The sequence below is a fragment of the Atractosteus spatula genome, chromosome 19, assembly GCF_055471065.1.
Source record: "Atractosteus spatula isolate fAtrSpa1 chromosome 19, fAtrSpa1.hap1, whole genome shotgun sequence".
NCBI classification, from domain to species: Eukaryota; Metazoa; Chordata; class Actinopteri; order Semionotiformes; family Lepisosteidae; genus Atractosteus; species Atractosteus spatula.
In genome coordinates, this window is record NC_142724.1 from 7543837 (window position 1) to 7558080 (window position 14244).

At 38.5% G+C, this 14244-nt stretch overlaps 2 protein-coding genes across 2 annotated transcripts in view; both read right to left on the bottom strand.

Annotated features, from left to right (window-relative positions):
- Positions 1-3020, bottom strand: part of col9a3 (collagen, type IX, alpha 3) — a 31674-nt gene extending 28654 nt beyond the window's left edge. The window contains exons 1-2 of the mRNA XM_088937519.1: positions 2847-3020; positions 1238-1306 (exon numbers count right to left, since the gene is read on the bottom strand). Of these exons, the coding sequence (XP_088793645.1) occupies positions 1238-1306; positions 2847-2912 (135 nt within the window). The 5' untranslated portion in view covers positions 2913-3020. The remainder of the gene's footprint in view (positions 1-1237; positions 1307-2846) is intronic.
- A 740-nt stretch (positions 3021-3760) lies between these two features.
- ogfr (opioid growth factor receptor) lies at positions 3761-12647 on the bottom strand. The gene is made up of 7 exons (XM_088937458.1): positions 12262-12647; positions 9803-9871; positions 8597-8681; positions 7683-7761; positions 7482-7548; positions 7237-7385; positions 3761-6001 (listed from the first exon to the last, which is right to left on the bottom strand). Exons 1-7 carry the CDS (start codon positions 12388-12390, stop codon positions 4783-4785), a joined length of 1797 nt encoding a protein of 598 aa, XP_088793584.1. The 5' UTR covers positions 12391-12647; the 3' UTR covers positions 3761-4782.
- Between the last annotated feature and the right edge of the window lie 1597 nt (positions 12648-14244).

The following is a 14244-nucleotide window of genomic DNA, read 5'->3' on the forward strand; positions in this document are numbered from 1 at the left end:
GAAATTTTTCACTTGATAAAAAATTCCTATCATTATGTCCAATCATACAATAATCCTAGCCCATTTTTTGTTTAGGTTCTTCTATGAACCCCATGAAGGCAGCAAGAAGCAGAGCCGGGGGGTTCCTTAATGTTTCATTATTTATTATTCATTTCACAGACAGGAAGAAGAAGCCAGGTGTGTATTTGGGATTGCAGTGATTTCACAAACTGCAGCAGGGAAGATACAGAAGGAGCTGCTGTTGGTGCAGACTGGGAACTGGAAATGAACTGGTAAATACAGGCCAAACAAAAGAGCAGTTACAAAATTCTGAATGATCATTGCAATCCTATTAGAACAGTGAACATCAAACATTCTTGAAATCTGCTTTATATCATAAAATCAGATTAAACATGGCAAAAACTACACATGGAAAAGATTGCATAAGTAAGATATATCTAGAAAACACTATAGAAATATTTAGAAAACACTGTATACCACAAATACTATAAATAGTTCATTGATACTTCACATTGTCATTATATACAACAATGCAGATTTCAGTGGAGTGAAATTGATACTGTATGGCTTATTAGTGAAACTTTTTTTGAACTTGGACTCAATTAGAGCAACTCCATCTAAAGTCTTTTTAATTATAGAAGTCTAATAAAAACCACCAACTTAAGTATTATAGCCTGCTATCACCCTATTATATGAATAAAATATTGTAGGACATGGCTGAAACAAAACCACCCAATGGTGACAGGAAGGCCTGCAGGATCAGTAGTACTTTTGCTCTAGACATGTGCTGCAGTACTAAACATTGAGGGGTATAATACGTTCTTTTGTGGTGTAATAACAAGAAACGTTACTCTATTGCATTCTGTTCCATTACAATGAAATCAGTTGTACATGGCAAACTAGTTTTATTCCTATTGACGCAAAGTTGCACACCTTCATTCTTAAAAGACCAAATTAAAGTCGTTTCTCTAGTTGGTAAGCAAGATCTTCCAAGGCTAATCCAGTACTTATGGGATCAAAAGAAATAAAAATCCGAGCTAAGTGAATGATGCGGAAGATCTCGGTGCTTTTAATAGATATCAGACTAAGTGGCTATTAGGAGCTGTGAATAAAACTTGCTGCAGTTTTGTCTCCAGAAGTAGGAATAATGATACAGTAAGCAGTGCTTTTCTAGTGGCAGAGAGACGCCCTGTCACTCCCCACCCCCTCCCCTTCAAACCGGCAGGTTCCCACTCACATCGGTGCCGTCCTTCCCCAGGGGTCCCGGGGGTCCCGGCAGCCCTATCGGTCCCCGAGGGCCGGGTGTCTGGCGCACAAGAACACACAGTCAGCATAATCAACAGCCGCTTGCGTCTGGACAACAGGTAATAGCACATCCATCACACAAACATCTAGTGCGTAAAAAACATCCAGAGCAACATAGACAACAATCTCAGAGGTATGAGCTGTACAGTTATAAATTGTGGTCTTCACTGAGATCTTCAAAATGTCTTCAGCCATAATCCGCAACACAGCTTTATAAAGTCATACATGTTGAAAAGCAGTGCACAGAAATAAACCCCCGGCAATAATCGGGGCGCTTTAACGCACCAGTGGGGCTTACTGAGCGCTCCCCGTGTTCTACCAAACTTTACAGTTAAATGTGCGCGCTTTCCCAAAAAAGACTATGCTATTCTTTTAAATGCAGGGGTGTAAACGAGTATTTCAGTCTAAATGTGTTCAGAACAAAAAATATAATGCGATTTATAATGCGCTTTTAATAATGTGCACAGGTTCCACGTGGTCCCTAAGCTAAGCAAAGGGCATGACTGCAAATAAGGTTATTAACAGCAAATTATACAATTATATTGTCAAACATTAAATTTACAAGTCAGAATAGGACCGTTCTTAAACAAATCAAGGTAAGCAGTCAACTGAGACGCCGTAATTCTCAGAGGAGCAGAACGAACAAAGATGTCATTGTGTGACCGTTACTGATCTCCCTGAAGTGAAGGCCAGTCCAGATTCCTGAAGCTGGACGAGAAGGCATAAAGCCTCGTTTCATAATTACGTGCAATAGTTAGTACATTATAACTTACACTAACAATAAGTGACTATAAAGAGGAATAAACGCTAAGATTTTATCCACGGAAAATAAACGGTTTCCTTTATTCCCACTTCTTCTAGTCTTGTTAATGATATAAAATGCATATTTCAAACTCTTATACATTGCCCAATCATTAAATGTTTTAAAAAGGATGCAACCTACTGCAGGATGAGGAACATATCTGCAGTTTCAGTACAGTTTGTAATGTGTACGTCTTCGTTGTTCTTCAGGTACCGGTTAAATGAAAAATTATGGTCCAAAGAAAGCTAATTTTATACCATCAAAGCTGAATAAAATATGCTGTTTAATATCCCCTAACCCGACCCACAAGAATCGACCTCAGAATACATAACATAAATGACAAATGAAGTAAACGATTCCTCTCTAGTCACTTGTTGCTTAAAAGTTCACACTTGGTGAAATAGTCCAGCTCTGTGCTCAACTGAAAGAACCACATTGTTTTATCAGTTAAAACTACTCATACGATATTGTGCACAAATCCTGCGCAACGCATATCATATCCATGAAGAACTTCGACCCGAAAATAATGAAAAAACAAACGACGACAAAGAGAGAAAAAAATAAAGTCGTTTGGTTCAATAGGGGAAGGATCGATAATGTTACCTATTGCATCTTCATAATCATTTAGAATAGGTGGTGTTGAGCATGTTATAGACCAATTGGGGCTTACACGTAAGATACTGTATAACCGTTTGAGGCGCAACTTGGGCTGGAGAATGCGACAAAATTCATCACTTACCTGGGCTAAGGATGCAATCAAAAGCTGGCAAAGGAAGAGCAGCCCAAGAGCTGAGAAACACGCCATGGCTCGGGTCCTCCTCTCAACTCGGATTTTGAGTTAAAAAGGGTCACCCCCTTCCTCTTTCCCTCTCGCTGCCTCTCTCCTCCCGGCTTATAACGGACCGTTCCTTCTCCTCGCGGCGCGGAGCTCGTGAATAAGTTCACTTTGCATCCAGATAAACCCGAGTCTCCAGCTGGAGGGGCTGAACTCAAAGTCACACACGTCGGGGAGGGGGTAGGGGGGGCACAGCGCAGCACAGGAGCTGGAAAAGGGCACGGGAGGGGGAGAGGGTGTGGGAAGGAATAGGCTGTACAATGTGCGTGTCAGTCAGCACCTTGGGCAAGGTGGGACACAAAGAATCAGCGAATTAACAGCTCAGCACAGAAGTCGGGGAGTGTCATAATGTAGCCCACATTCCGATACAATAAAGTACAATGTTGACTATTTCTCGATACACCTCTTCTAGTATTTGGACAAACTGGAAAAATGAGGTTTACGGAAAGTGGTGCAAAACAAGCAAATGATTTAGCGTTAAGATACTTAAAATTTAAGAGTGCATATTCCAGGAATCTTATCATCTTTTCAGGTATTCAATGAAAGGTTATTGATCTCACCTGCGGAGCAGTTGTATGTGACAAAAATCTGTATTTTAGATTAAATTGATGGACCTTTATATTTGTCATCCATATACTGTATGCATACATTCAATACCACAATGCATAAACCATTAATTAGTACTTGATTGTTTTGCATCAGAATTCTGTAAATACAAGAGATCTATTTAAAGAAACCATTTATGGCTGGTATAATTAAACACTGCTGTTTCCTAGCTTCTTCCAGAGCTCAGATGTTTGAAAAGAACACTTCCATTATTAAATATTAAACGTTTTATTGTAAATTTAAACAGAACTGAACAAACGAGATAAATAGGTAACGTTTAATTTGCATCAAAGAAAATGACTCCATTACTACTTGCCTTGTTGTTACAGAGATTTAGATGTAGTTCAAGTATTGAAAGACATATATATATAAACGATAGTTGTATGAGAAGATATTGAAAAAGAAAGAACCTTATCATACACCTCCAAAATATTTTCTTCCTGAGATTTCAGTTTTAAAAAATGTGAGGAAAAATTAACTTTGGCACCTACAACTGTAATGCATCATGAATAACAACATATGCTTAAGGCTGTTCTTACATCCAATAAACTCACATTTCAACAACAACACAAGATATTACAACAATTGGAGAAAATATTATGACTCAAAGTACTGTACTCAAAGTAATCATCATTCAAACCATATAGCAGTAGTAACAAATGGCTATGCATATAATTCTGCCATTATATACAAGAAGTCAGAATGTTTCTCCTATTCAGACTATACAAAAAATAATTTCAGGTGACACTTGTAAAGGGAGATAACTGTTGGGTTCAAGGCTTTAATATGTTAATATGTACTGCATTTTGTAGACTTGTAGTTATAGACATACTTCAGGCTACGGCCAAGGGGAAACATGACCACTGCACTATATCAATTTTTTGAGCCACTCAACAATAACAAAACTTTAAATCTAGTATATGATGAAACCATGCAGAACTCTGCCTTTAAGTGACACAGAATTTGTGATGGGCAATGCATCTGATTTCTGGATTTAATTTTGGTGTGGGAGCTAATAAAATTCAATTTTCTTCTACTAGCCAGTCTATTCAGAAAGTCTTTTAAGACTATAAAACAGAACTTAAAAACTATGGTCATATAAAGGAGCTTAACCTACAGAGGAACTTTTAAAGGAAGAATGTGTCTTGGTACATAAAATCTCCTTCATTTAATATATTTAGGTTTTATTATTTCATAACAGATTGATGTGATCGGTTGTAAACTTATCACCATTTTAATCTCCCTGTTCCATTTCTGACTCTGAATTGTTGTGTGCATCAATGTTCACTGAGTCAACATCCATGTCTTCCTCCTTGGACAGAGTGGATGTACGTTTGCCATTCCCACTTTTCTGATTAGAGTTCTCATTGGTTATCGGAGCTGACTTAGGAATGCTCACATCTGCAGATCTATTTATGCCATCTGGTGTTTCTTCTGCATCTGTACCGTCAGTCAGAGATTGTTCAATTAGTTCCGGTTGGCTTGGTGTTCGAGCTGGTTCCTGGTTTTGTTGAGTTCCCGGGACTGTTGCATCTTGAGGATCTTCCAATTGATCTTCAGGTGATCTGTGATTTTGGTCATTCTCAGTTGCACTTTGTTCAGAATCTGGCATGATAGTCAAGGAACTATGGCTGTGCTCACATGGCGTCATCTTCTTATTTTTTCCATCTCCAGCTTCTGCTTCATCATTGTTTTCATGTTGATCATCATCTACAACACTGCCTATTTTCTCGGTTTCTCCTCTTCCCTCATCTCTACTTTCGTTCTCTTGTTTACCTTTAAATCCGAAGTCCTGAGGGGATGCCGCTTCCTCAACGTTGGTTGAATTGCAGTCTTTTGGCAGCTCGCTGTTCCCTTTGACATCATCTTTTCCATCACCTGTACCGGCCTCTTTTTGCCTGTTTTCTGCAGATGTTGGTAAAAGTTCCGACTGCGCGTTGTCAGACAGACTTATCTGTTCATTACTTTGACCTGCGTCATCAGCGAATGTTCCTTTCACTTTGTAGTCATTGCATTTCTCCTCTGACCTATTTTTCATCCCCTCTTCAGCTGGTTTACCTTGCTCCTCCTCCTTGCTATCCTTCCCTTTGTCCACTACGCGTCCCTTCCCAGGATGAACTTCCTTGTTCCGGTTGCCTTCGGAAGCCGAGACCTCACTGCTGTCCGCTGATCTCTTTCTGGCGAAGCGTTTCTGAACCCTCCGGGGGCACCACACAAATTTGTCCTTGGGCTCGAAGTGTTGGTAGGCGTACTCGATCAGTTCCCTGCGCTTCCTCTTGTCTCGAATAGAGAACAAGAAGTAGTCCAGAACGCTGCGTTTCACACTGCTCAGCTCCTTATTCACCAGAGTCTCTTCTAGGAAGAATTTGACCAGCGGAGCCTTATAGTGTTCAAACCCCAGCTCGCCCAGACACTTCAGGATACGGGTTATGCGAAGATTGTTGTGCATGTTTCTGTAAGCATTGGCAAAGAAAAGAATTAAACAAATTGTTACAGTGTTGTTGACTGTAAGAGAAATGAGACAAAGGAGTGTTTCTTATAACACTTAAGGATTATGCTAGCAAAACATTAAAAATAAAATCAATTCACACGCAAGTACACTTGGAAATGAGCAACATTAATCCATACATTCTTTGATCCCCCCCTTTTCTGTTAAGTGGAATTTAAAAAGGATTGTCTAAGTTGGGATGGTGTGGGATGAGGAAAAAATTGACAGTGCTCAAAAGGCACATTTACACTATCAGTTTGAATTTTAACATTTGATCCTGATCAAATCTGGCACTGCAACTACACTGATAGCAGAGTGAAAGGTACTGTGTCTAGTTTAGACGTGATCCCCTGGCAGTGCTAACAGCCACAGAATTTAAAAACTTATCAACTGCACTATCATACACATGATGTTCTTCATGGGCCCCTTCATGGAGAAGAGTCCCCATTACCTGTAAAGTGCGTTGAGTGGAGTGTCTAGAAAAGCACTAAGTGTAAGGAATTATTATTATTATGGGTTAATTGAAATACATTAACTGTTTAGCAAGATAGAATAATTTATTTCTTGATTGGTTTAAGAAATAAATAAGACTACCCCTCACATGGAAAGCTAGCAGCTTATTAGGATGTATAAGACCACCGTGTAGCCAATGGTGTGTGTCCTAATGAAGGCTTGTATGTAGGCAGTAAATTTGACAAGTTCTATTCATTTTTTTTGTGGAGAAGAGACAATGGTGTTATAAGATTATAACTGACAGCATCTCAAAAGTTCTGGGTGTAAGCATTTTTCTTTTGTAAAAATGCGTTGTGCTCTGGTCAAGAATTAAAAGGCTGAGATTCACCAAAATGCTTTACCTGTAAATTTTATTTTTACTGGGTGTTTGAATATTTACCCGTTTCTTAAGGAAACAGGAAATACCTCCTTCAGTTTGTTGAGTTCCTCAGGTGATAGGTTCACATTGTGGCGGGAATCCTATCACCACGTGAACTCCAGACCTCTACATAAACTGTTCACACAAAACAGTGTGGGTTTTGTGTGAACAGTTTGAGAGTGGAGGGCGAAAGCTTACCCAGACAAGGTGACAGTGTAAATATACACTGCTGATCCCAATGCAATTCAATGTATTGGAATAGTACATTGATCCTGATCACAACTGGCAGCTTAAATGCACCTAATAAATGAACCAGCCTTTTCACTAACCGGTCTAAATTATCAAATCGGTCCTCGAAGTTCCAAGCTCGCTTCACTTCTCCAGTCTCCTGGTTCACCAGCTCTATACCGTAAAATCCCAGCATGAGCTCATAAGACTGGATAAGTCTTTGTTTGGCTACTTCATTTTTATGAAATTCCTACAAAAAAATGACAGAAAGCAAAGGTTTTCAAGCAATGGTTGACAAACCTTTTCAACAAATTTGCAGACGTTGTTTGTTCTTTTGTTCACTCACCTCAATTTCTTCCCTGCTTAGTTCATAGGCCATGTAGTTCATTCCTGGCTCACGTAAAGGAAACAACCTGCAAGTTGGTAATTACAACAACATTATTGTATCCAGAAGTTCACCACCTTCTGATCATTTAATAAATACTTTTACTTTTGTATATACTCTTAATATTATCCTCTTCTATAAATGAAGTTGAAAATTTCTTACCACTGAATGTAGGAATGGTTTCTTTCCAATTTCTTATAGTCTTGCTTCCAGTTTTGGAGAAATTCTTTGATCATTATTCCTAGAGAAATTAACGCAAGAAGAAAATGGGACTTTTAATCTTGGGTATTGATTACACCATTCCAATAAACCTTTCATTTTCCTTTTGTGTACATACATTTTAAAGTCTTCTGCTATTTGTAATGAGCAAACACAAAAAAGTTTGCCAACAGTGTACAAATCTGGGATCAATAACTGATTCTTTGCTTGGCAGTTCATGGCACCAACTCCTGTACTTCAGGGGGGAGAAGAGCGATAGGCTAACTAGCTCTTCTGATTGGGTCACGGAGGGGCAGTTCATATATTGATTTCCTCACAGTATTCAACAGGAGATTTAGTACCGACTGATTATTCTGAATATAATACGTTCTGGTAAAACAGACCATGGACAGTTAGTTACGCCTTTTCACTAAAGAACATTTTAAAATAGCCATTCCATCAAGCTGTTTTTTTAAAAGATTCAATTCCATCAGCTCCAAGGTGCAAAGTGTGAGACACTACTGAGAACAGAAAGTCTTGTTCCCTGTCCTGAACTATCCTAAACTTAATTTCCTCTTGCTTGCCCACTATATCACAGTTGAAGCTGTCAAAGATGATACCACAGCTTCCTTCAAGAACTGGCAAGAAGAAATCCTTGGATCAATTAGCTATTAGCACCTAATTCAGCTAGAGGGGTCAAATGGCCAACCCTGTTTTATAGAATTTCTTATAATACAGTCTAGCATTAAATATCAGGTTTTTCAACTAAATGAAAGCAAAGAAAGGCACAAGATAAAATAATTACAACAGAAAATCTCAGAACAGCTTTTAAAATTCTTCAGTTTTGTAGCTAAATGCAAATTAGCATTATGACATACCATCTGGCTCAGTGCCAATTTCATTCAGGTAGAACTTCAAATTGAACATCTTTCCACGTGAATACTCCTCATTTTCCTGAAAATCCTGTTGGACAGTAAGAAAAACAAAACAAATAAGTTGTCTTTGCACTAAAGGTGTACCCTCATGAGGACAAAACACAAAGATTTAAAACACTACTAACAGTGAGGAAAACCTACCTTTCTGTTATTGCTCTCTAATATAATACAGTACATAGTGTTCAAATTTCAGTTTTGATGATCCCACTTGAAATCTCTTCTGCCACTGACAAATCGGTTTAAGATCTGTAAATTAACAAGGAATCACAGCCTCCTAATAATCCACATCTATGAATTGGCCCCATTATTTTGTTCTTCTCCCCACTGATATCTGATGTGTGGAGAGCGCACTGGTGCATTTTGGGTGCTGTAGCATCATCCAGGTGGGGCTGCACATGGGTTTTGGTGGAGGGGAGTCCCCATTACCTGTAAAGCGCTTTGAGTGGAGTGTCCAGAAACGTACTAAATAAGTATGAGGACTGAAAGGTGGAAATAGACAACTAGGCCCTCTCAGGGAAGATAAGCAACCCCTGTGACCTCCAGCATGCCTGCGGATTTGTGTGGCTGTCAGGCTGGGACGAGAGTGAGAAATGTGCGCTCTCTTCAGACTGGGGCTGATTTGACTGCGACGTTAAAAACGGAGCAGCTCGAAGGCGGACAGGTCAGAGAAGCCTGCCTGCACTTCCCCATTCTCTCCTGCGTAGGGGTGTGGTATTTGTAGCTATGAGCCAAGAGGTGAAAAACACAACTGGCGATTCTGAAATGAGTATAACAAAATGGTGATTCCAAAATCAGGTAAATATAACAATAAAAAACGGGCAACTCAAAATTTAAAAAAACACTTTCAACCTTTTGTTTTAGAAGTAACCACTAGTCCACTTCTAAAGGGATATGGAGGTTTGTTGAACAGAAACTCCGAATTCCTCATTTCTCTTTTACAAAATGTGTGAGAAGAACAGGAAGGGACTGACTCAAACAAACAGCATTTTCAGCCAATAATCATTCATGACAGTTTTTAAAACTACAAAGTTTTTAAAAACAAGCCAATCATTTTTTGAAATTCTGTATACTGCAATCTTGAATTCACATTCACAATCATCAGAATACAGACAAAATACTATTTTTTAACAATAACAGCACAGCACTTACTGGATATCCATGCCTATAGTTCTGCATGTCCATTGCAGCACGCTGATTTCGAGAAGGCTGGAAAAAGCTCTGGAAAACATAAAGGTAACTTTTTCCGTGAAAACAAACAGGAGGATCAAAACTCTCTGAAGACAAAATCCATTCATCTTAAAACTTGTTTTTCTTAGAATAGATAAGAAAAATAATTTGTGTGAAGAAAATGTCAATCAATAGAAAACCAGAGGCCCCTAAGCAGACCTTTTAAAAGTAATTACGCAACATCTTGACATATTTTAGATTAAAGATTTTAACATCAAACAGGAAGATAAAGTGATACTTGGGCTTTCTGACGTATGCCTATTTTTGTTTTGTCCCTGAAGAATCAGACTGTTTGCCCATAGTAAACACCGTCTTTCCAATGACACCATGACAAGTCATGATTCTTTCTTCAAAGGAAAGGTAGCTCATGTCTGTGCTAAAAGAAAAGCTCTTCTCGGGATAAGCACATTGACAGCCCCCTGCTATGGATGCTTTCTTTGTCTGCATAAATGAAACGGAGAAGCACTAACAAACACAACCCGCACAACATTCCTCACATTCTGTTGCATAGCTGTTACATTTCTGCTCACTGTGTGGCGCCCTGCTCATCTTCTATGAGGGCTGGCAACATTTATCTCCAGTACAGTACTTAATAGGCATCAATTAGTAATGGATGACAGAGGGCTTGCCCAAATATTGAGGCCTGTACGGTAGCTATTGGCACATTATCCTTCTCGTGCTTTCTCAGCTGTTGATTGTGTTTTTTACAGCCCAATTAAAGACTTTCCCATTATGAGGCTACATTACCACAAGGGCTGCAATTAATACCGTATTAATGCACTTGCCTGACATTTTTTAGAAACCTTAAAAGCATTGAAAGATTGTGGCACAAGAAGGGACATGCTGAGGAAGACAGAGCAATCTGCTTATATCGCATCTCTGCCAAAGAATGGAAGAAAACTTTTCTAATGTTACATAATACTGTATTTAAGGCTACAGCAGATTACACAAAAGACTTACAATGTAATGCTACACATTTGTGCTCTTGGCTATTTAAAACAAATAGACTGCAAGACCAGACTTCTCAAAGGATGGTACCTGTTAATAAAGACACTCTACAGGGGAACAGAATTTCTATTTCAATGACTGGGAAATACACATGAAACTTCTGGCTATGAGGCACAACCAGAGATAGTGTTTGATTTAAGTTGACAATTTAAATTGATCTCTAAAAAAATATTTTCCTTCACTGCTTCAATTAGCCTGTTACGCCCTTTATATCGATCTATTTCATACATAAAGTTATCAAAACAAATTCTTAGAAAACAAATTCTTAGAAAAAATAGACAAAGTTTTATCAGTCTTAAATATTAAACATAATGCACAGACTACATGCATGAATTTTTAACTGTTTTTACACATTATCAACATACACTAAATTCGTTTGAAACTTCACCAATTAAAGACTACCTTAACAGAAAAGAGCAAACTGATGTACCGATGTCATCTCTACTTAAACGTGAAAGCTGATTTAGGCTTTCATACCTATTTAAATATAGAGGCAAAATGGCAATCATGATGCATAATTAACAATAATGACTAGTGATACACCAGATGGCCTTTTCTAGAATGTCAAACCATTATAGCTCCACTTTAGAAGATGTCACAAACGATAAGTGTATGTGCACTCATTTAGGATTCCCAGCAAGTCGGTATGTAACTATGCACAACCTCCCTTTTTAATAAAAAAAAATCAATGAAAAATTCTGGCAGTCTAAGCACCACTGTGTAAATATCTGTACATTGGCAACCGCCCAAGGGTTTTGAGAAAGTTGTTTCTGCACCGACAACATCACCAACCGGATTTGCAACGTTCTCTGGTCTCTTAGCTTTCTGTTAGCGGAAATGGAAAGTGAAAATCGCACTGGCAAGATGCTGGAATGTATTCAAAATGATATTAATTGTTCGCGCAGTCGCCGAAGACAAGATGATTTGGTCCTTCTAACTTGCCGTCCAACATGACAAAGCACAGTCAGGCGGAACCCTCAGAAAACATGGGGGAAATGCAATATTAGATTTATTTTGAGCACCACATAAGACTGTCGGAAACAGATTTACGGTGTTCTTGTTTAGCGATACATTGCTTCTTTAGGTATTAATGCATAAAATGCAAAGAAATACATAAAATGAGAGGAAACCGTAATGTGTTACGTTGCACTAAGCTATACTCTGCCAAAATCAAGATTTAAACAGTTTTAATTCTTGTTTTTCCCCGTATATTTTATAAAGGTACTATGAACGTTCATATACTGTAGGTGCTAAGCTTACACAAACCAAAACAGATCTCCTGTAAGCTGTATCACTCCAGACTGAGATGAGGTCTACTAGTAATCTCATTTTCTAACGAGATTTATATTTAAAAAAAAACCAAACAAACATACAAAACTCCAGCTTTTCTGAGATTTGCTCGATATAGATCTCCGCGCTCCATTTCCCCCAGGGTCATCTTCCTCGCTTTCAGATTCCCAGGTCGAATCGTAGTCGCAAACTAAATCGTCGTCGGAAGACATGCCTGCGCGGTGCTTTGCACACAGTCTCCGTGTCTGCGTGATATTCGCCGGGGAGGAACTTTTATACTACGAGCCCTTTGCTGTTCTGCGGCACAGGAAGAACCACCACCCGGCTTTCCTAGAACAGAAACCGAAAGTTCCCTCCGAGTTCGAGGCAGCGACTGGCCGAAAGCGGGTGGCGGCCGCAGCTGCATTACTTATGCGTCTAGCTGGGCAGAAGCACACCACTGCCCTTCTATCGCTGTCTCAATGGTTTCAGCTTTTCATGAAATGGCCTGGTCGTAAAATATACGTTTTATAAGTTAAACGCCTTATACTATTATTGTATTTAATTTTTGTATTGCGTGTACCTACATTTTATCAAAAACGTTACTTCTAATAGAAATGCGGGCTTTTTTTTTGCAGCGCAAAACATTTAACGTGAATGGGCTCTGAGCTTTGATTTTGATTACCCAATAAAATTGGAACGATGAAATCAGTTTAAAGGTTACTGGACCTTAGGAACTATAACATGCTATAAATATCGGTAATATCATCAAAACATTTTGTTATGGTTGCGGTTCATTTAGCTTGTTCTTTTTTTTTCGTTCAATCGAAACCTGAAGGGAATTCAAAAAGGAATTGCAGGGAACATTAAGTCTTTACTATAAGAATAGATACAAACAAGATCTAGTTTGGTTTGCAGTAGTCAATTGATCCTGGGCAACTTGGGTTACTGGGTAACTTCTTCCAAATGTCCAAAATTATTGGAAAAAACGCTTACTGTTCTCTCCTTTTTTTAAAATGTACTTCCACACAGTTTCTGTTTGTACTCTCTGGTTCATGCTTTAATGTTGATTCTGAAGAAGTTCACTGGTTTGTCCTTGTTCCTTTGAGGACTGACAGCACTTGTATAATGTCCCATTGTAGTTTTCACTGTTCAGGATTAAAAAGGTTCATTCCTTTTTGCCCGTCTGTGTAGTACATTTCCCTAATGCCAAGAAGGTATCTGGTCTATTTTTTTGGACTGATTTTTTTACTATGAGGTGATCAAAATGTTACTCACTATTCTAAACAAGGTCTTACTAAGGCATTTTACTGTTCTCACAAATTATCCCTTAATTTTAATTCCACAGTATTCTTAATAATAATTCTAGCATTTTCTTTTTCATTGGTTCGCAGTATTGTCAATAAGTAAAATAGTATCTAAATAAACATAAACGTTTTCACAAGTGGTTTCTTCAAACTCAGTTTACAGTTTATAGTTGATGATTTTATTATCGTTTGGGACACCCTGCACTTGTCTACCTGTCAGGTTTTAGTCCAGTCTTGAATTGTATCTAAATCTCATGAATTTACTCTGCAGTTTTTGCAATGTTTGCTAATACTCACATTTTGACTAGACCAGAATCCATACTATTAAAAGCAATCTAGAACTGTATTTATGCATGGAAAGTTTTAGAAAAAATACATTTTGGTGTCATTTTGGTTAGACGATCATTCATGATTGACTGCTGTGTGCTTCATTTGAGTGACTTTGTTGCATAAGAACTTAATCACATCACAAATTAGGTGATTGGATACAGGTGAGGGGGTAACTTACCCTGTTGAATGTCAAGCCTGGAGAAATTCTAGGATGGAAAACACGATATGCCCTGCTTATAAAGAATACAATACCTTTGTGTCGTCAGTATGTTAGACCAACACACATAGACTCTCCAATGGTGTAGTCAGGCCCTCTTTAGTGTTTACTCAAAGTTTTGTGGAGAACACCTTGATGAATGTGAACAGGCACAGAATTTTACAGTTATTATTAAGTAAGACTGACACATCAACGGGAACCAATTCAAGTTTCATCAGGATAGGAGTGTCTAG

Bases quoted from the DNA above. Each gene is read 5' to 3' on its own strand.
- ogfr (XM_088937458.1), bottom strand. From the start codon at position 12,390: ATGTCTTCCGACGACGATTTAGTTTGCGACTACGATTCGACCTGGGAA. The intron at 8,682-9,802 runs GTAAGTGCTGTG...ACTGTCCAACAG, and splicing joins ACTATAGGCATGGATATCCA to GATTTTCAGGAAAATGAGGA. The intron at 7,549-7,682 runs GTAAGAAATTTT...ACCAACTTGCAG, and splicing joins AACCATTCCTACATTCAGTG to GTTGTTTCCTTTACGTGAGC.